Source organism: Schistocerca cancellata, chromosome 2, assembly GCF_023864275.1.
Source record: "Schistocerca cancellata isolate TAMUIC-IGC-003103 chromosome 2, iqSchCanc2.1, whole genome shotgun sequence".
Lineage (NCBI taxonomy): Eukaryota > Metazoa > Arthropoda > Insecta > Orthoptera > Acrididae > Schistocerca > Schistocerca cancellata.
Window position 1 is genome coordinate 1,109,299,985 of NC_064627.1, and position 23,695 is coordinate 1,109,323,679.

The 23,695-nt window shown below is 42.4% G+C and overlaps 1 protein-coding gene across 1 annotated transcript in view; it reads right to left on the reverse strand.

Annotated features, from left to right (window-relative positions):
* Positions 1–1,321: 1,321 nt before the first annotated feature.
* LOC126163131 (galactoside alpha-(1,2)-fucosyltransferase 2-like) overlaps positions 1,322–23,695 on the reverse strand; it is a 362,444-nt gene continuing 340,070 nt past the window's right edge. The window contains exon 6 of the mRNA XM_049920058.1: positions 1,322–3,589. Within this exon, the coding sequence (XP_049776015.1) occupies positions 3,263–3,589 (327 nt within the window). The 3' untranslated portion in view covers positions 1,322–3,262. The remainder of the gene's footprint in view (positions 3,590–23,695) is intronic.

The window sequence follows — 23,695 nt, forward strand, 5'->3', positions numbered from 1 at the left end:
CATTGCGACACACTTTGTCCAGTTATTTCTGTATTGCTTAACCTAATCATTAACATAGAAAGTGCACCTTGCTTAAAATTACGATGTAAATCTCGTTGACAGTGACACTCGCACTACTATACAAAACTAAAATTAACAACTAAAACAAAGTTGTACGTCAGTTACACCGCAGTTCACATCACTTCACCTGTGCCTTTAAAAGACAGCATGTTGAATGCACACTAATAATATCCTTAACAACTATTTTGTCGGAATAGCTTTTGGCTGGGCAGAAAGTGCGCCAACATTGCTTTCAAATACCTTGGAAGGTAATGTTTATCCACACACAGTCTCCAAAAATCGTCGCACCAAACAAAATTGAAATAAAAAACACAACTAGAGAAATAATTTAGCACATTTCGCTCGCTGATACACAGCGTCCCACAAAATGTTTTGAAAAAGTAAGTAGAAATTGGTTCCACCTTGGTCTTTTATCTTTGCTATGTTTCTTCTTTCTTAACTCCGCCATACTGGACTTAATTCTGAGTATTCTGATAGAGGCAGGCGTCATGTCTCTAAGTGTGCTCAAAACGTAAGGATTTCTCAAGTATTAAGTCAATTGTATTTTAGTGTAGGGGAAAGGTCGTTATTTAAATTTTATTGCAACACTGTGGCTTTGGTATTTCAGGAGAATCTACGAAGACAGAAGAGAGAGGAAAGACACAAAAACGAGGATAGTAAAAAATTAGACGGATAATGGCTTGGAAATCACACTGAACCTTACGTTTTTTGTGCCGTGTCTCTTAGAAGCCTCATACCCATTTTACAGATGGTGACGGGAATTATTTGGGCTTATCATTTGAAATCCTTCATACCTTCCTGGACAGAAGTAACTCAAGGGTGTGTATGTCCCCATGCCATAAATGGAAAATAGCTCATGACTGCGTGCACACACCTTGCAACTGGAACAGGAACCAGTATGTCAGATCACGAGATAAAATTTGAGAGAGGTATGCATTTCTTTCGCCGTATTTTCTTGTGGTTGGCTACTATTGCGCTACAAGAAGCTGTCTAAGAAACTTGCTGGCAGATTAAAACTGTGTGCCCGACCAGAACTCGAATATGGGGCCTTTCTCAGGCAAGTGTTCCACCACCTGAGCTATCCAAGCACGACTCACGACCATCCATTACATCTTTACTTCCGCCAGTACCCCTCTGCTGCCTTCAAAACTTCACAGTTCTCCTGAATGCCTTGCGGGGTAGGACTTCTGGAAGAAATGATAATTTTGGAGAAATCACTTAGCTACACCCTGTGGGTTTGTTTCTGGAACGAAAGCTCCACTACTGTCTAAGAGACTACAAATAGACAGGGCGTTGCCTTGCTTATGATAGCAACTCTTTCTAGTGTCTGAAGCGAGGTGAGGTTGTTTCGATTCTATACCCAAAGCAAACCCAATTTGAGCCTGGAATATTCCTTCTTCAGAGAGTAGAATAACAGAGATTGCAAAACATACTTTCTGTTGCGATTTTCACTTTCCCTGATTTTCTGCAGTCATTTCTCATGAAAGAATGATGAAAAATTATCACATCGCATTATTGGCCAGAAAACCCTTGTTTGGGGTAGTTCAGCCAGCTACAGCAAGTTGTCCTGTTTGATGCCACGTCGGCGACTTGCACTTCGATGATAATGAAATGATAACATCACTACTCTCAGTCCTTCAGTGGAGAAATTCTCTGACCCAGCTGGGAATCGAACTTGGGACCCCAGAGCCACGGATGAAAGAATGGTGGTGATGATCTTATTCTGGTGCAAGCCATCTCTGATTCGTACGATTTGGGCTACTTGCACATAAACTTCTAAATTCTAACTGTCCCTAGTGCTGGCTATGAATACGCATATGGTGTAGTGCCGTGATGCTGTTGTATGATGATGGGAGAATGGACAATTTGAGATGTGGTGCCAGTACACATCCTGTTCCTGTTGACTAGTACCATGGAGGTTACTTTCTCACGAGACAACATAGTACAGAATTTATTTTATGCCTATAGAATAGAGTCTGAGGTTTGGTTACCTTACGCCAAATACTGGCAGTGAAAAGTTCTTCACTACTAAGATTCGAACAGGCTACCTCTAAGTCGAACGCCACTGCAAAAGAAGTTCTTTTGGATCAAAAAACAGTACATTGCTGCCCTGATCCTATGCGCACACTTTGCTCAGGCGAGCTACAAATAATAATTAAACTTGCCTATTTCCGGTTAACCAACCATTTATCTGAAATTTAGAACTACCTTCACCTCTGACAATGTTGTGTGTATGTAAAAAGGCCAAGCATCAAACTGTACATCCCATTGCTAACAGGTCAGTAAATCTGCTCTCACCTCAGAAAAAAGCAGTGGTATACCAATAGCACCATAAATAGAAAATACTGTGGTGATCCACATTTGAGAAGGTGTACGTTTCGCTTCACAGCAGTAAAATTACTGTTGAACGTGTCAGAGAAAAGAATGAGTCTTCAAAATGGCCATAGTTTTCCTTATGGTGAAAATAAAAAAATAGTTATGAAACATTTCAATATATAAACAACAAACATCGTACAATTTAAACTTTCACGGTTAAAATGTCACACATAGTAAAGTATTGTGGGGTTCCCTGTTTGAATGAATTTCTCGAAAAAATTCGTTTGATCACAGCACAAAAGCCTGGACTATTTTAGCAAGTGTGAAACAATAATACATCAGGTGGTTGCAACACAGAGAGAAAAGCTGAGTCGTAGAATGGTGATGTAAATGCGGCATTGCACTTTAGCTGTAATATCTGCACTTGTGTTTACTTGTCACTGCCATATAAACTGGAGCACGAGACTGCATCATCTTCAGAGTCTCACGATCGTAAGGGTCACGTCTCACCCGAGGCAGTACTGTGCAACAATGGACTACCCATTTGGCAGCCATCTTTCGTTCCTCAATGGCAATCCTACCAGGAATGTGCTGCATGTACTACATGAAGGTGTTTCTGTGGTTGACCATGAGGGCCTCCATCTTGGGAACCTCAGTGGAAGATGGCGACCTAATAAGGGACACGGACATGCTGCACAAACTATGTGTCGGGTTGTAGAGGGCTATGGACCCACTGTCTGTCAGAGACGCTGCACTGGTTTTCTCAGTACGAGACAGCAACCCAGCCCAGCGTATGCTTGGAGAACTGTATGACAGGCGAGATGGTGCAGTTGTGGATCTAGCGGTGGCATGCCAACCATCCGTGAGGGCTGCCATCTTGGGATCCTCACTGTGAAATGGCGACCCAGCCAGGAATGTGCTGTGCAAACTGCATGGCGGGCGACACGGCGTCTCCTTCGTTCAGATGGTAGACGGCAGCGCGGCCGCCGGTCATCAGCGCCGACCAGAGACCGAAAGTGCCGTAGGCGAAGATGGAATGGTTGCAGGCAGACAGTAGCACCAGGTCGCGCTCCGGCTCCTCCAGCATGCCGTCACCTGCCAGGAAGCTGTGGCGCAGGCCCAGGCCTCGCAGGTGGGGCAGCAGCACGTCCTGCACCCAGTCGGGGTCGTCCGACGCCACCACCAGCACCAGCTCTCCACCCGGCGGCACCACCTGCGCAACAGTTGCACATTCTCGGGTAACGCATGCTACAAAAGAGAAGGACGGAAGTTAGGCTTTAACACACCGTCGCCAACAAAGTCATTTGTGATAGTGCACAAGCTCTGGTTGGAGAAGAATTGGGAAGGAAATTGGCCATACTCTCTGAAACGAACCATCTCAGCATGGACCTTAAGGGAGTATGGACATGAGTGTATTTCCTATGGCTGACCACACTAATGCTGGTACACCTTTCCCAAAAAAAAATTTGCTCAGATGAAACCAAATTTGAATAGCGCATAAGTTGTCATATCTTCTTCAAAGTGTGTTACTTTGTGACATTGCTGTTACAGTAGAAATTCGTAGGAAAGTACATGATCTAAAAGACTGAGAATTAAAAAAAATAATATCTAAATATTTGACACAACTTTTATTTCATTGATATAATTCTAGAGCATTTTAATGAAAATGATGTAATTATTTTCTGTACGAAGCTTGACGTAAATGTATTGCTTCCAGAGAAAATTGTACATAAAGCCAAAAACTTCATACTTTGAGTAAAATGGCTTTAAAGTTTTTGATTCAATCTGTTCAATCTACATTAATGACAGATCCATTGCTGTCATCGTTGCAGGCTTCGGTATCCTCCAGATTATGTTTGGAGACCATATTTTTAATTCTGATCTCTTTTGTCATCTATAACTTTTCTCAGCCTCCCCTCCCTTCTGCTGGTCAACTGACAGAAGCGCATTCTATATGTTCACTCGAGGTTCTACCGCCATACCACTGAAAACTTTCAGCCTGCTGATTGACCCATCATTGAAGCACAACACTGCATCCATGACATACGTTTTTATGATTTTGAGGCTCACAAATTCTGTTTCAGGCAAGCCTTCCCACACGCAGTTATTTAAAATGCCTTTGTGATTTTGAATTCTCGCTTGGATGCATTTAATACACAAGTTTCGCTAGCCAAGTCTCTATAGATTAATTTTGTAACACCTCCTACTGACATGGATGGTTGCGTCTTTAAACATCACCAGTTACCCTAGTTCACTGATATTTACAGAGTGTCTCGGAACACTTTGCGCACACAGAATGAGAAGAGTCCTCATCTGTAGCAATCCTGTGTAAGAAGGTGGCCTGTGCAGGTTCACCCATTTCTTGTAATTTATTAGTATTTCTCCGCAATATTCTGCCCATACTTACGATCTATACGGCAAAATATAACTACAAACACAATAACATTCCGTCCTGAAATCAAACATCTCCTTCAAATCACTATCACGAGTAAAACGTAAACTGAATGCTGAACTGATTTTCAACTGTTACCTACACTCGCTTAGCACCGGGCTTACCATCTTGAAAAGCACTGGCCAAAGAATAAACTGAGTAAGGACAGAGAGAGTCTGCTGCAGCCACGATAAACACACCTGAATTGTGAAGGGAGAGTGCCGTTTAGAAAATGCTCTCTTTCCTCTCACCATGTATAAAAAATACGAAAAACATACATACTCTTCTTCAGGAAGGACAGGTATAACTTAATACAATACAAAAATTCGTTATTTTGGTGAAGTTTCACTTCTTGATTCCGTTAAGGTATTCAGGGAAATCGCTTTAATCTGGATAGATTTTAACAGCTGTACTCTGAAATATGAATCTAGTGTCATACCACTTTTCCACCTTCTTCGGCAGTGCATCCTTGAATCTCAAAAAGTACCAGATGGAAGACTTTATATTGTTACCGTTACGTAAATGGAAATCATAACAGTTCAAATGAAATCAAACTATGAGCGTGTTTTTAATACGCTTGCCTCTTAATAATTCGAAGTTCAAGGGACCTGAGAAAAAGTTTCAATAATACTGAGAGTTCGAATTAATGATAGTTTGACAGGCCATGGAAGAACCAAGAAAAAGTTGAAGGAAGTGTCTCGCCTCCAAACACTAATTTAAAAAATATTACTGTAGTTCAGTATTACTGTAGTTCAGTCCACGAACCTACTATGCTGTCATAGTAGGAGGAGAGGTGATACTCCTACGTGGCGCGTCCCAGGTGGCGGATAGGGAAGTCCTCATCGGTTTACCGGCGGACTAGAGTGAAATAAAATAGCTCCCACGGACCAAACACACCCTCTGTGGTTAGCAACCATAGTTGTAAATCGGAGCGTGCTCCAACTAAGGTTGACAACCTTTGAATATCAAAAATGGAAAGGTCTTTCAGGAAAAAAATTCCACCGTCCTGCTCAAAAAGGCAGGAAAAGGCTACATCGGATTCGGTGGGTAGTCAACTAGAAGACAGCAACGAATTGGAGCGTTTGCAACCATCAAAATGCACACTAAAACACAAAAAGAAGATTAAACATGAGCAGATAAATTATATAGCAACACACAACATAAACTCACTACTGCAGACCAGAAAACTCAAGGAGCTCACAGACGAACTAAATAAACAAAAAATTTTAATAACAGGGATCCAAGATATGAGAAACACCACAGAGGACCCATTCGAATCACAAGCATACAGAATTTATAATGGGAAACCAGGACCAAGGGCAATGAAACAATGTCCCCAGTTTGGAACAGGGTTTTTAGTAAACATAAAAATAATAGATTCAGTAACGGATTTCCAAGCAGTATCATCAAGAATTGCGACTCTAAGCTTTAAAACAATGAATAAAATCTATACAATAATAAATGCTCATGCCCCAACAAATGAAAAAATTGTCTAACAAAAACAAAGGAAGAGGTAGATAAATTTTTGGACCTTCTAGAACAAATTGTGAACAGAGTACATAAGAAGAATGTAAAAATCTTATTGGGAGATTTCAATGCTCAGTTGGGAAAAGAAAGGAAATATAAAGATATAATTGGAAAATGGAGTCGTCATAAATTTACGAACAAAAACGGTCAAAGACTTGTAGAACTCTGCAGAGAACACAAACTTATATCTAAATCAACATACTTTAAGAGGAAGCCAAGTAAACTTAAAACATGGAAACATCCAGACTGGAGGAAGGGGGAGTGGCAGCTAGACCATGACTGTATGGACAAAAATTTTCATAAGGAGATCCACAATGTTAAAGCACTGAGAGGAGTAGACACAGGCTCAGACCATTATAAAGTTAAAATTAAAATCAAATTCACTCCGTTAAAGAAGAGGACCGGAAAAACTAACAAAATAAAAAGTAGGTTTGACCCACATCAGCTAATTAAAAATAATAAATACCAACAAATAACACAAACCATCAAATTAACAGATGATCTAGAACAACTAGTGCCTAATCTTAAAAAAGAAGCAGAGAATCTAGCTCCCTTGAACCCACGAAGGAAACATGCATGGTGGACATCAGAATGTGACAAATTCCATGAAGATAGACACCAAGCATCGTTAAAGTTTCAAACACATAAAACTGAAGAAAACGCCATCAACCTAAAAAATGAAAGAAAAAAAATCACGTAAAATTTTGGAAGAATTAAGAGAGGATTCCATAAAGATATTATAAACTCTATAGAAGATAATTATCATAAAACCAACTCCAGGAACTACTATAAAATCTTTGGGAAACAACTACAACAATATGAGGCCCCTACACTAATACTGAAAGATGAAGACGGAAGAATGACACACAGTAACAAGGCAAATGCAGAAATCATGGCAAAAGCATTTAACAAACTTCTGAATTGTGAGGAACACAAAGAACCCTTACAAATCAACATAAATACCCCTATAAAAACAAAACCTAACAACTAGACCCTCCATCTTTCCAAGAAGTAAAAAAAAATTTAAAGAACCAAAAATTAGAAGGCATGTGGAGAAGATCAGGTCTTTGTTGAAATGTGGAAATATGCAAGTGACACAGTCAAGACCTCCTTACACATGGCTCTAACAAAAATTTGGGTAACAGAACAATTCCCCAAACATTGGACCACAGCTATCAACCACCCACTACACAAAAAGGGAGATAAGAGCAATCCAGACCATTACAGAGGAATCTCTCTCCTAGATTGCACATACAAAATTCTAACCAAGATCCTACATGAAAGAATCAAGGAGCAATTAGAACAAGAGTTAGGGGAATATCAGGGAGGTTTCAGACCATGGAGAAGCTGTGCAGAGCAGATAATTAGTTTAAAATTGATTATGGCATACTACAAGAAATGGAACAAACCTCTGGCAATAACGTTTGTAGATTTTAAGAAGGCATATGACTGTCTCCACAGACCTTCAGTATTAAAAATTTTAAGAAATCTAGGACAAAGCAGGAATAGCACAATGGGATGTAGGGCTTTACATCAGGAAAGAAATTGAACCCAGCGTAGTTGCAATAAGGTATGTAAACGAACGACTGATGTGGATAGATTTGACGGTGTCTAGCAAGAAAATTAGGATTGTGTCAGTATATTCGCATTGTGAAGGGACAGATCAAGATAAGATGGATAGTTTTTATGAGGCACTCAGTGATGTAGTTGTTAGAGTAAAGGACAAGGACAGTGTTCTGCTCATGGGTGATTTTAACGCCAGGATTGGAAATCGAACAGAAGGGTATGAAAAGGTTATGGGTAAATTTGGAGAGGATATGGAGGCCAACAGGAACGGGAAACAACTCTTGGATTTCTGTGCCAGTATGGGCTTAGTAATCACAAACTCCTTTTTTAAACATAAGAACATTCACCGGTATACTTGGGAAGGCAGGGGAACCAGATCTGTCATTGACTATATAATAACAGATCAGGAATTCAGGAAGGCTGTGAGGGACACACGTGTATTCAGGGGATTCTTTGATGACACTGATCATTATTTAATCTGCAGTGAAATTGGGATTGTGAGGCTGAAAGGGCAGGAGGTCAGGTCCATATGTAGGAGAATAAGAGTGGAGAAACTTCAGGATAAGGAAATCAGGCACAAGTACATAACAGCGATCTCAGAAAGGTACCAGTTAGTTGAATGTAGTCAATTACAGTCATTGGAAAAGGAATGGACAAGGTACCGGGACACAGTACTAGAAGTAGCTAAAGAATGTCTTGGAACAGTAGTGTGTAAAAGTAGGATGAAGCAAACAGCTTGGTGGAATGATACAGTCAAGGCAGCCTGTAAAAGGAAAAAGAAGGCGTATCAAAAATGGCTACATAACAGAACCCAGGTAGACAGAGAAAGTTATGTTGAAGAAAGAAACAAAGCCAAACCGATAATTGGAGCATCCAAGAAGAAATCGTGGGAAGACTTTGGAAACAGGTTGGAGACTATGGGTCAAGCTGCTGGGAAACCATTCTGGAGTGTAATTAGCAGTCTTCGAAAGGGAGGTAAGAAGGAAATGACAAGTATTTTGGACAGGTCAGGAAAACTGCTGGTGAATCCTGTGGATGCCTTGGGCAGATGGAGGGAATATTTTGAAGAGTTGCTCAATGTAAGGGAAAATGCGATCAGTAATGTTTCAGATTTCGAGGTAGAATGGGATAGGAATGATGATGGAAATAGGATCACATTTGAGGAAGCGTAAAAAATGGTCAATAGATTGCAGTGCAATAAAGCGGCTGGGTGTATGAAATTAAGTCGGAACTCATCAAATACAGTGGAATGTCAGGTCTTAAATGGCTTCACAGGATAATTGAAATGGCCTGGGAGTCGGGACAGGTTCCATCAGACTGCACAAAAGCAGTAATCACACCAATCTTTAAACATGGAAACAGAAAAGATTGTAACAACTACAGAAGTATCTCTTTAATCAGCGTTGTGGGTAAAATCTTCTCAGGTAGTGTTGAAAGGAAAGTGCGAGTATTAGTTGAGGACCAATTGGATGAAAATCAGTGTGGGTTTAGGCCTCTTAGAGGTTGTCAGTACCAGTTCTTTAGCTTACGGCAAATAATGGAAAAGTGTTATGAGTGGAACAGGGAATTGTATCTATGCTTTATAGATCTAGAAAAGGCATATGACCGGGTTCCTAGGAGGAAGTTATTGTCTGTTCTACAAGATTATGGAATAGGAGGCAAACTTTTGCAAGCAATTAAAGGTCTTTACATGGATAATCAGGCAGCAGTTAGAGTTGACGGTAAATTGAGTTCATGGTTCAGAGTAGTTTCAGGGGTAAGACAAGGCTGCAACCTGTCTCCACTGTTGTTCATATTATTTATGGATCATATGTTGAAAACAATAGACTGGCTGGGTGAGATTAAGACGTGTGAACACAAAATAAGCAGTCTTGCATATGCGGATGACTTAGTTGTGATGGCAGATCCGATTGAAAGTTTGCAAAGTAATATTTCAGAGCTAGATCAGAAATATAAGGGCTATGGTATGAAGATTAGCATCTCCAAAACGAAAGTAATGTCAATGGGAAAGAAATATAAACGGATTGAGTGTCAAATAGGAGGAACAAAGTTAGAACAGGTGGACGGTTTCAAGTACTTAGGATGCATATTCTCACAGGATGGCAACATAGTGAAAGAACTGGAAGCGAGGTGTTGCAAAGCTAATGCAGTGAGCGCTCAGCTACGATCTACTCTCTTCTGCAAGAAGGAAGTCAGTACCAAGACAAAGTTATCTGTGCACCGTTCAATCTTACGACCAACTTTGTTGTATGGGAGCGAAAGCTGGGTGGATTCAGGTTACCTTATCAACAAGGTTGAGGTTACGGATATGAAAGTAGCTAGGATGATTGCAGGTACTAGTAGATGGGAACAATGGCAGGAGGGTGTCCACAATGAGGAAATCAAAGAAAAACTGGGAATGAACTCTATAGATGTAGCAGTCAGGGCGAACAGGCTTAGATGGTGGGGTCATGTTACACGCATGGGAGAAGCAAGGTTACCCAAGAGACTCATGGATTCAGCAGTAGAGGGTAGGAGGAGTCGGGGCAGACCGAGGAGAAGGTACCTGGATTCGGTTAAGAATGATTTTGAAGTAATAGGTTTAACATCAGAAGAGGCACCAATGTTAGCACTGAATAGGGGATCATGGAGGAACTGTATAAGGGGGGCTATGCTCCAGACTGAACGCTGAAAGGCATAATCAGTCTTAAATGATGATGATGATGATGATGATGATGATGATCTAGGACTCTATCCAAAACTAATTAAAATAATAGAACTCACTCTAACCAACACCAAATCAAAAGTGAAGTTTAGAGGAGAAATTTCGGAACCATTCCTCATAAAAACAGGCTTAAGACAAGGTAACTGCGTATAACCATTACTGTACAACTGTGCACTGGAATACATAATGAGAGAATGGTACAAGGACAATCCAAAGACGATAAGAATTGGAAGTGCAAAATATGATATTAGCTTAAACTGCTTGGGATTCGCTGATGATCTTGCTCTCCTAGCCAATACCGTTCACGAAGCCAGGCAACAAGTGAAATCATTACAAGAAATAGCAGAGAATGTAGGCTTTAGAATATCATTGGAAAAAATGGAGATTATGCTAACTGATCCACCACTTGCAAACAAAATTACAATAGAAGAACACGAAATCAAAATTGTTGATAAATTTAAATATTTAGGCGAAATAATAACATACAACCTAAAAGAGAAGCCATCATGGCAGGATAGAATAAAAAAAAGACTGAACTAAGCAAATTATATTACCAAAACTACATACAACAAAAAAAGCCTATCTATAGATGCAAAATTGAAACGCTATAAAACAGTTACACAACCAGAAATAACGTATGCAGCTGCAACTATCTTCAAAACAACTAATACAGCAGAAATTGACAGATTACTAAAAATAGAAAGAAGAATAATTAGGACATGTATAAATAAACAGTATAAAATAAATGGACATTGGAGAATAGCATCAAATGAAACAGTATATAAGAAAATAGAACCAGTCATGAGCACAATCAGGAAGAAACGCATCTCATTCTTTGGACATCTGGTGAGAACTCCAGAAAACAGAATTAGTAAAAAAATAATACAAAAATTGTGGAATAGCAAGAGCGACATTAAATGGATCACAGAAATTAAGGAAGGTATAAAAGAACTCCAAATTACAGTAGATGACCTAAAAAACAAGACAGAGAAAACCAGAATACTGCAAGACCCACAAACCAGACTACAAATGAAAATCAATAAAAGGAGTACAGGAAGAGTGGTCTCAGATGAAGAAAGAAAGAAAATATCTGAAAGAATGAAGAAATATTGGGCAGACAGAAGAGCAAAACACATTTTATATAAGAATAGACTCTAATAATTATATTACCAAATATCATATTAAGTTATTGTTGAGCCAGATTGTATCCCTGTGTAACAACTTGTTTACAACTTCGTATTTTTGACTAGAGTGGTCCAATGAAGGCCATAAAATTAATAATAATAATAATAATAATAATAATAGTAAACTGTAGATTTAGTATCAGTGGTATTACTTTACAAAGCAATAACAGACTGCACTAACGATCTTAAAAGCGAATTTATGACTTTTTTTATTGTCCTGTATCTCAATAGGGTAAAAACTGGACCCTTGTAGGATCACTTTGTTGTCTTCTTTCGGTCTGAATGTTAAAAACCCTTTCTCTCAGGAGCGGTTGGCCGTATCAAATGGAAATTTACATCACATACTAAGATCTATGGTCCCTTGACTACATAGAATATTGAAACCTCTAAGTCACTGCAATCAAAAGATATGGCTATTTATGTCGTATGGTTTGATACTCTCAAATTCAATCATTAAAACTTATAGGGTACTTCCTGTTGACCTAGAATCATGAGATTTGGCAAGAAACAAGGTTTCACAGTAAAAGTAAAGGAAGAAATCAGGAAATTGTGAATTTATAATTATATTACTCGAAAACAAATTTTTTTCAGTTGATATCCAACTGTCAGTCCGTCCGTCCGTTTGTTAAGACCCCTTTTTCTCAGGAAAAGGTGGACATATCAAGTTGAATTTTATGACACATACTAGGACCTATGGTCCCTTGGCGGTGTAATAAATGTAAGCGTCTAAGTCAATGAAATCACAATATATGGCAATTTATATCACATAGTTTGATTATCGCCAACTCACCCATGAAAACCTATTTTTATTTTATTTACACGTCATGTTCCGTAGGACCAAATTGAGGAGCAAATATCCAAGGTCGTGGAACGCGTCAGGACATGAAATTACAACATAAAAGTAATAACAGATAAAAGTAAAATGTGTATGAACCCGAAAAAAGTCAGTTCATAAGTTTAAGTAAAAGCAATCAACAATACAACAAGAATCAGCTTACTTTTTCAAGGAACTTCTCGACAGGATAGAAGGAGTGACACACGAGGAAACTTTTCAGCTTCGATTTGAAAGCGCGTGGATTACTGCTAAGATTTTTGAATTCGAGTGGTAGCTTATTGAAACTGAATGCAGCAGTATACTGCACACCTTTCTGCACAAGAGTTAAGGAAGTCCGATCTAAATGCGGGTTTGATTTGAGCCGAGTATTAAATGAGTGAAAGCTGCTTATTCTTGGGAGTAAGCTAATATTGTTAACAAGAAATGACAGTAAGGAATATACTATACATTGAGAGGATAATGTCAAAATACCCAGACTCGTGTACAGGAGTCGACAAGAAGTTCGTGAACTTACACCACTTATTGCCTGAACCAACCGTTTCTGAGCCAAAAATATTCTTTTAGAATGGGAAGAGTTACCCCAGAATATAATACCATACGACATATGCGAATGAAAATAAGCAAAGTAGACTAATTTTCGTGTCGAACGATCACTCACTTCAGATACCGTTCGAATAGTAAAAATGGCCGCATTAAGTCTTTGAATAAGATTCTGAACGTGAGCTTTCCACGACAATTTGCTATCTACCTGAACACGTAGAAATTTGAACTGTCCAGTTTCATTAATCATATGCACATTCTGTGAAATTAAAACGTCAGGTTTTGTTGAATTGTTTGCTAGAAACTGTAAAAACCTACTATGATTTAGCCTTAGTTTATTTTCTACAAGCCATGGACTTAGGTCATGAAATGCACTATTTGAAACCGAGCCAATGTTGCACACAACATCCTTTACTACCAAGGTAGTGTCATCAGCAAACATAAATACACTCCTGGAAATGGAAAAAAGAACACATTGACACCGGTGTGTCAGACCCACCATACTTGCTCCGGACACTGCGAGAGGGCTGTACAAGCAATGATCACACGCACGGCACAGCGGACACACCAGGAACCGCGGTGTTGGCCGTCGAATGGCGCTAGCTGCGCAGCATTTGTGCACCGCCGCCGTCAGTGTCAGCCAGTTTGCCGTGGCATACGGAGCTCCATCGCAGTCTTTAACACTGGTAGCATGCCGCGACAGCGTGGACGTGAACCGTATGTGCAGTTGACGGACTTTGAGCGAGGGCGTATAGTGGGCATGCGGGAGGCCGGGTGGACGTACCGCCGAATTGCTCAACACGTGGGGCGTGAGGTCTCCACAGTACATCGATGTTGTCGCCAGTGGTCGGCGGAAGGTGCACGTGCCCGTCGACCTGGGACCGGACCGCAGCGACGCACGGATGCACGCCAAGACCGTAGGATCCTACGCAGTGCCGTAGGGGACCGCACCGCCACTTCCCAGCAAATTAGGGACACTGCTCCTGGGGTATCGGCGAGGACCATTCGCAACCGTCTCCATGAAGCTGGGCTACGGTCCCGCACACCGTTAGGCCGTCTTCCGCTCACGCCCCAACATCGTGCAGCCCGCCTCCAGTGGTGTCGCGACAGGCGTGAATGGAGGGACGAATGGAGACGTGTCGTCTTCAGCGATGAGAGTCGCTTCTGCCTTGGTGCCAATGATGGTCGTATTCGTGTTTGGCGCCGTGCAGGGGAGCGCCACAATCAGGACTGCATACGACCGAGGCACACAGGGCCAACACTCGGCATCATGGTGTGGGGAGCGATCTCCTACACTGGCCGTACACCACTGGTGATCGTCGAGGTGACACTGAATAGTGCACGGTACATCCAAACCGTCATCGAACCCATCGTTCTACCATTCCTAGACCGGCAAGGGAACTTGCTGTTCCAACAAGACAATGCACGTCCGCATGTATCCCGTGCCACCCAACGTGCTCTAGAAGGTGTAAGTCAACTACCCTGGCCAGCAAGATCTCCGGATCTGTCCCCCATTGAGCATGTTTGGGACTGGATGAAGCGTCGTCTCACGCGGTCTGCACGTCCAGCACGAACGCTGGTCCAACTGAGGCGCTAGGTGGAAATGGCATGGCAAGCCGTTCCACAGGACTACATCCAGCATCTCTACGATCGTCTCCATGGGAGAATAGCAGCCTGCATTGCTGCGAAAGGTGGATATACACTGTACTAGTGCCGACATTGTGCATGCTCTGTTGCCTGTGTCTATGTGCCTGTGGTTCTGTCAGTGTGATCATGTGATGTATCTGACCCCAGGAATGTGTCAATAAAGTTTCCCCTTCCTGGGACAATGAATTCACGGTGTTCTTATTTCAATTTGCAGGAGTGTATTTTAGAATTACCCGTAATACTTGAGGGCACAGCGTTTATATAAATAAGGGTCTGCCTAATATCATCTCAGTTAGTAAGAAAGAAGGTTTTACAGTACAAGTGAAGGGAAAAGTCCGAAATTGTTTATTTGTAATCATTTTTTTCCATTTGCTATCCGACTGTCTGTTCGTCTGTCTGTTAAGACGTCTTTTTCTTAGGAACGGTTAGACGTAACAAGTTGATATCTATGTCACCTACTAAGGCAGTGGTTCTCAACCATTCTGAGCTCAATCAGATATGAGCTAGTACCCCTCCTCTCCCGCACCTCCCCCCCCCCCCCACACCAACACCATCACCATCATCAGCATAAGGCTTAAATAACCTTTAGAATGAAAAACCATATTCTTTGAACACTTCCGTTTTAAAATGATGAGAGATAAATCACGTCTTTTTTTAACGACGAACTATTGATCAGTGAGAGAACTGGAACAGCATTTTTCGAACAACCCTAATTTATGTGACAATGAAGCAGTTTTCAGTGCATCGTGAATGTTACCAACAACTAGTTTTCAGAAAAGAAAGCTAACTATCCACACTGAGCATAGACACTTGTTTCAAAATATGATTCCTCTGCACCGCTTCTCTGATTCCTACCGACACCTGTTTCACCCACAGCCAAAATACCCTCTTTAAATTAACCAAATTAAAATTTACGCGCTACATTTGTTATTTGTAAAACACTTGCTTGCATGACTCCCTACTTCTGAACTGGCAGAACTTGGAAGTCTTCAAGCTGCGAACGCCTTATGTCTGGCCACTTCCAGTAATAATAATAATAATAATAATGTGTAGCCGCTTCTGTAGTGTAGTAGCCACTACATACACAGAGGTAACAAAAGTCATGGAAGTCATGAGACACCTCAAAATAACATGTCGGATCTTACACTCCTGGAAATTGAAATAAGAACACCGTGAATTCATTGTCCCAGAAAGGGGAAACTTTATTGACACATTCCTGGGGTCAGATACATCACATGATCACACTGACAGAACCACAGGCACATAGACACAGGCAACAGAGCATGCACAATGTCGGCACTAGTACAGTGTATATCCACCTTTCGCAGCAATGCAGGCTGCTATTCTCCCATGGAGACGATCGTAGAGATGCTGGATGTAGTCCTGTGGAACGGCTTGCCATGCCATTTCCACCTGGCGCCTCAGTTGGACCAGCGTTCGTGCTGGACGTGCAGACCGCGTGAGACGACGCTTCATCCAGTCCCAAACATGCTCAGTGGGGGACAGATCCGGAGATCTTGCTGGCCAGGGTAGTTGACTTACACCTTCTAGAGCACGTTGGGTGGCACGGGATACATGCGGACGTGCATTGTCCTGTTGGAACAGCAAGTTCCCTTGCCGGTCTAGGAATGGTAGAACGATGGGTTCGATGACGGTTTGGATGTACCGTGCACTATTCAGTGTCCCCTCGACGATCACCAGTGGTGTACGGCCAGTGTAGGAGATCGCTCCCCACACCATGATGCCGGGTGTTGGCCCTGTGTGCCTCGGTCGTATGCAGTCCTGATTGTGGCGCTCACCTGCACGGCGCCAAACACGCATACGACCATCATTGGCACCAAGGCAGAAGCGACTCTCATCGCTGAAGACGACACGTCTCCATTCGTCCCTCCATTCACGCCTGTCGCGACACCACTGGAGGCGGGCTGCACGATGTTGGGGCGTGAGCGGAAGACGGCCTAACGGTGTGCGGGACCGTAGCCCAGCTTCATGGAGACGGTTGCGAATGGTCCTCGCCGATACCCCAGGAGCAGTGTCCCTAATTTGCTGGGAAGTGGCGGTGCGGTCCCCTACGGCACTGCGTAGGATCCTACGGTCTTGGCGTGCATCCGTGCGTCGCTGCGGTCCGGTCCCAGGTCGACGGGCACGTGCACCTTCCGCCGACCACTGGCGACAACATCGATGTACTGTGGAGACCTCACGCCCCACGTGTTGAGCAATTCGGCGGTACGTCCACCCGGCCTCCCGCATGCCCACTATACGCCCTCGCTCAAAGTCCGTCAACTGCACATACGGTTCACGTCCACGCTGTCGCGGCATGCTACCAGTGTTAAAGACTGCGATGGAGCTCCGTATGCCACGGCAAACTGGCTGACACTGACGGCGGCGGTGCACAAATGCTGCGCAGCTAGCGCCATTCGACGGCCAACACCGCGGTTCCTGGTGTGTCCGCTGTGCCGTGCGTGTGATCATTGCTTGTACAGCCCTCTTGCAGTGTCCGGAGCAAGTATGGTGGGTCTGACACACCGGTGTCAATGTGTTCTTTTTTCCATTTCCATGAGTGTATTTGGCCTTAGTGCAGAAACTCCATGTGGTTAGGACACAACACGTCGGAAGGCCCCTGTAGAAACATTGAGCCATATTGCCTCTATGTTGTTGTTGTTGTTGTTGTTGTCTTCAGTACAGAGAATGGTTTGATGCAGCTCTCCATGCTACTCTATCCTGTGCAAGCATCTTCACCTCCGAATAACTACTGCAATCTACATCCTTCCCAATATGATTAGTGTATTCATGCTTCCGTCTCCCTCTACCATTTTCACCCTCTGTGCTTCCCTCCAATACTAAATTGGTATACCTTGATGCCTCAGAACGTGTCCTACCAACCGATCCCTTTTTCTAGTGAAGTTGTGCCACAAATTGCTCTTCTCCCCAATTCTATTCAGTACCTCCTCATTAGTTACATGATCTACCCATCTAATCTTCAGCATTCTCCTGTAGCACCTCGTTTCGAAAGCTTATGTTCTCTTCTCGTCTAAACTACTAATCGTCCATGTTTCACTTCCATACATGGCTACACTCCACACAAATACCTTCAGAAAAGGTTTCCTGACACTTAAATCTATACTAGATGTTAACAAATTTCTCTTCTTCAGAAACGGTTGCCTTGGCATTGCCAATTTACATTTTATATCCTCTGTACTTCGGCCATCTACAGTTATTTTGCTCCCCAAAAAACAGCAAAACTCATCTACTACTTTAAGTGTCTCGTTTCCAAATCTGATTCCTTCATCATCACCAGATTTAATTCGACTACATTCCATTACCCTCAGTTTGCTTTTGTTGATGTTCATCTTATATCTTCCTTTCAAGATAATGCCCATTCCTTTCTACATCTACATTTATACTCCGCAAGCCACCCAACGGTGTGTGGCAGAGGGCACTTTACGTGCCACTGTCATTACCTCCCTTTCCTGTTCCAGTCGCGTATGGTTCGAGGGAAGAACGACTGTCTGCAAGCCTCCGTGCGCGCTCTAATCTCTCTAATTTTACATTCGTGATCTCCTCGGGAGGTATAAGTAGGGGGAAGCAATATATTCGATACCTCGTCCAGAAACGCACTCTCTCGAAACCTGGCGAGCAAGCTACACCGCGATGCAGAGCGCCTCTCTTGCAGAGTCTGCCACTTGAGTTTGTTAAACATCTTCGTAACGCTATCACGGTTACCAAATAACCCTGTGAAGAAACGCGCCGCTCTTCTTTGCATCTTCTCTATCTCCTCTGTCAACCCGATCTGGTACGGATCCCACACTGATGAGCAATACTCAAGCATAGGTCGAACGAGTGTTTTGTAAGCCACCTCCTTTGTTGATGGACTACATTTTCTAAGGACTCTCCCAATGAATCTCAACCTGGTACCCGCCTTACCAACAATTAATTTTATATGATCATTCCACTTCAAATCGTTCCGCACGCATACTCCCAGATATTTTACAGAAGTAACTGCTACCAGTGTTTGTTCCGCTATCGTATAATCATACAATAAAGGATCCTTCTTTCTATGTATTCGCAATACATTACATTTGTCTATGTTAAGGGTCAGTTGCCACTCCCTGCACCAAGTGCCTATCCGCTGCAGATCTTCCTGCATTTCGCTACAATTTTCTAATGCTGCAACTTCTCTGTATACTACAGCATCATCCGCGAAAAGCCGCATGGAACTTCCAACACTATCTACTAGGTCATTTATATATATTGTGAAAAGCAATGGTCCCCTAACACTCCCCTGTGGCACGCCAGAAGTTACTTTAATGTCTGTAGACGTCTCTCCGTTGATAACAACATGCTGTGTTCTGTTTGCTAAAAACTCTTCAATCCAGCCACACAGCTGGTCTGATATTCCGTAGGCTCTTACTTTGTTTATCAGGCGACAGTGCGGAACTGTATCGAACGCCTTCCGGAAGTCAAGAAAAATAGCATCTACCTGGGAGCCTGTATCTAATATTTTCTGGGTCTCATGAACAAATAAAGCGAGTTGGGTCTCACACGATCGCTGTTTCCGGAATCCATGTTGATTCCTACAGAGTAGATTCTGGGTTTCCAAAAAGACATGATACTCGAGCAAAAAACATGTTCTAAAATTCTACAACAGATCGACGTCAGAGATATAGGTCTATAGTTTTGCGCATCTGCTCGACGACCCTTCTTGAAGACTGGGACTACCTGTGCTCTTTTCCAATCATTTGGAACCTTCCGTTCCTCTAGAGACTTGCGGTACACGGCTGTTAGAAGGGGGGCAAGTTCTTTCGCGTACTCTGTGTAGAATCGAATTGGTATCCCGTCAGGTCCAGTGGACTTTCCTCTTTTGAGTGATTCCAGTTGCTTTTCTATTCCTTGGACACTTATTTCGATGTCAGCCATTTCATCGTTTGTGCGAGGATTTAGAGAAGGAACTGCAGTGCGGTCTTCCTCTGTGAAACAGCTTTGGAAAAAGGTGTTTAGTATTTCAGCTTTACGCGTGTCATCCTCTGTTTCAATGCCATCATCATCCCGGAGTGTCTGTATATGCTGTTTCGAGCCACTTACTGATTTAACGTAAGACCAGAACTTCCTAGGATTTTCTGTCAAGTCGGTACATAGAATTTTACTTTCGTATTCACTGAACGCTTCACGCATAGCCCTCCTTACGCTAACTTTGACATCGTTTAGCTCCTGTTTGTCTGAGAGGTTTTGGCTGCGTTTAAACTTGGAGTGAAGCTCTCTTTGCTTTCGCAGTAGTTTCCTAACTTTGTTGTTGTACCACGATGGGTTTTGCCCGTCCCTCACAGTTTTACTCGGCACGTACCTGTCTAAAACGCATTTTACGATTGCCTTGAACTTTTTCCATAAACACTCAACATTGTCAGCGTCGGAACAGAAATTTTCGTTTTGATCTGTTAGGTAGTCTGAAATCTGTCTTCTATTACTCTTGCTAAACAGATAAACCTTCCTCCCTTCTTTTATATTCCTATTCACTTCCATATTCAGGGATGCTGCAACGGCCTTATGATCACTGGTTCCCTGTTCTGCGCTTACAGAGTCGAAAAGTTCGGGTCTGTTTGTTATCAGTAGGTCCAAGACCTTTCAACTGCAGTGCCAGGAGTTGCCCGTGATATTTAATATCAGCCACACAAAATGGTGGGACCTTTGCCTTGTTGATATAGTAAATACAATCTGCATGGGAAACTCCAATCGCTTTAAATCTAAGGACGTATTTGAATCACTGGGTATCTACGGAATCCGACAAATGAATACATCTTCGTCTGCGGCATTCATAAAAATCAGTTTTTAGGCTTCCCGTTCTGACTTTTGCAAATATACACCAAGATTACAGCTGACAGCTGGTAATCCAAACTAACAGCCACGCTTTCTAACGACCACACTCAGCAACAGTCATATAAGAAATGGGGATGTAAACGACTTTAACGACATAAAGCTGAGTTGCGCTTTGTTATCAGCATTCGATACACAGAACTTCGATATTTTCGTTAAACTTCGACAGGAAGAAAGTGATTTTCTATCACCATTTATAATTTATTTCTTCAAGAAAATTTTCATAAACTCAATATTTTCCCGGTATGAAAAGTTGCGCCATCTGTAGTAACATTTTGCGATAAGTATGTGACTGTGTTTTTGGAGAATTCGTCTTTTATTGTTTCAGCTCAGTTCACACTAGCTCAGTACTAACACGAATCCTTTACAGACGAATGGAAAAACTGGTAGAAGCCGACCTCGGGGAAGATCAGTTTGGATTCCGTAGAAATGTTAGAACACGTGAGGCAATACTGACCTTACGACTTACCTTAGAAGAAAGATTAAGGAAAGGCAAACCTACGTTTCTAGCATTTGTAGACTTAGAGAAAGCTTTTGACAATGTTGACTGGAATACTCTCTTTCAAATTCTGAAGGTGGCAGGGGTAAAATACAGGGAGCGAAAGGCTATTTACAATTTGTACAGAAACCAGATGGCAGTTATAAGAGTCGAGGGGCATGAAAGGGAAGCAGTGGTTGGGAAGTGAGTGAGGCAGGGTTGTAGCGTCTCCCCGATGTTATTCAATCTGTATATTGAGCAAGCAGTAAAGGAAACAAAAGAAAAATTTGAGTAGGTATTAAAAAGCGTTTACCATATGGGTACAGAAGAGGCAGTTGTAAAAGTTTCTTTCCTTGATTTCTGGAAAAGTTTGCGTTTGCGGACCCCATTCCTGATGATGAAAAATGCTCTATTTACAATTATTTATCGATCCCTCCAATTTTGAGTCGATTGCTCGTCATAACCTTTAGGGGTGAGTTTCTCAAAATTGCGGGGGTGTTGATCCAAAATATTTTAGATTCCTTCTTTTTAGATTGTATACAAGAGACCTGCCAAATTTGAGCCGAATCGGTTGGCCGTGTCTCAGGCCTTCCCCTTGTCAGTGCGCATGGGTGTACAGGTGTGATACAGTTAGCTACGTAACCCCTTTCACCACGGCAAGGTCATGCCACATCGGACGGGAAAAATCGGTTTTTAACTGTCCTGAGGCCAAAAACCGCATAAAAACCATAAATCACATCGGTTTTTAACTGTCCTGTGGCCAAAAACCGCATAAAAAGCATCAATCAAAATAAAATCGGGTTATTAATTTCCGTGTCACTGTAGCAAAACATGTTCAATATGCTGTCCACCGTTTCCCGCAACAAGTTGAAATCGAGAAACAGCATGTTCCACAACTGATCGAAGTGTTCCCGGGGTACGTTCAGAATGTGTTGAGCAATGAGGGCCTTTAAGGAACCTAAGTTTGCAGTCGGAACACTGAACACAACATCTTTCAGATAGTCACACAGCCAGAAGTCACACGGATTAAGATCAGGTGCTCGGGACAGCCAAGCTATAGGGAAATGGCGGCTGATAATTCTAGCATTTCCGAAATGGCGCTTCAGCAGCTCCTTGACTAGAGTTTCAATGTGCGCAGGTGCGCCATCTTGCATAAAAACGATCGCATCCACACATCCACGCTGTTGGAGAGCTGGAAAGACGTGGCTGCGCGAAAGACACTCATAGCGTTTATCAGTGACGGTACAGATAACAGGACCGGAAGCACCTGTCTTCGAAAAAAATACGACCCTATGAGAAATAATGCCGTAAAGCCACACCACACGGTGACCTTTTCAGGATGAAGTGGTACTGGTTGATTTGCGTGTGGATTTTCCGTTGCCCATGTTCGGCAATTCTGTGTATTGACATTTCTTGTCAGACGGAAGTGGGCTTCGTCTGCCCACAAAATCTTCCACGGCCAATCATTGTCCACTTCCATGCGAGCAAGAAATTCTAAAGCAAAGGTCTCTCTTGCTGCCAGGTCAACAGGAAACAAATCGTGCAAATGGGTAATTTTGAATGAATAGCAAAGAAGGATGTTTCGCAGGATTTTACGCGCCGTACTCACGGGTATGTCCAATGTTCGGGCAATTCTCCGTGCACTGCACGTTTGCACACCACCATTCGTCTCCTCCTGCGTTGCTGCGGTTACAGCTTCCACTGGCGTCGAATCAATTCGTTTCCTCCCTCTGCCACGTTACACACCAAACGAACCCGTCTGTTCGAATTTCCGAGTCATTTTCTCCAGGCCGACGGCAGTCATCGGACCAATGCGTTTTTTCAAACCCTTCAGTGTCCGGAACTTCTGCAGAGTGACATATGCACAGTCATCATTCTTGCAATGCAGCTTTATAAGCAGAGCGTGGTCCTGAATTGAGACAGTCATGGTGAACGTCGCAGACGTGAAAGGAGGAAAAGCCGTGTACCCGGCATGTTTATACCAACTTCAATGGGTCGTGCGTATGACTGTTTCCATTTACGTATTCTGACACATCTGTTGATCAATTTTCACAGTATTTTCTTCTTCTCCCATGCGTTTTCCTCCTTCTCCCATGGTAATCCATTGCAATTTGACGTCATTATGACCAGTGGTGTTATTTGTTCAGCGTTTTGAAACTTTTATAATCACCCTATATTCATACGTTTCAAGTCAAATATGAAATCTTATCTAGACATTGAGGTTCGTCTTGTCTTGAAGTTAAAGTACGCAAATTTCCATCAAGACCAGAATAAAACTCTAGATTTGTATGAATTACAAAAAACAAACGGCCACTCTCCTTTTTGTATACAGATTCTGCTCAGTGAACTTTCTGTTATGTCCTTTACTGCTGTCTAAGTTGAACTACTGTGGCCTGTATTCAACAGTGGGTAGCCGGGCCAAGCGTTTCTTTTATTATGTAGCTACTGTTCCTCTTGTTAATTGATTATAAAAAAAATGGTTCAAATGGCTCTGAGCACTATGGGACTTAACATCTGTGGTCATCAGTCCCCTAGAACT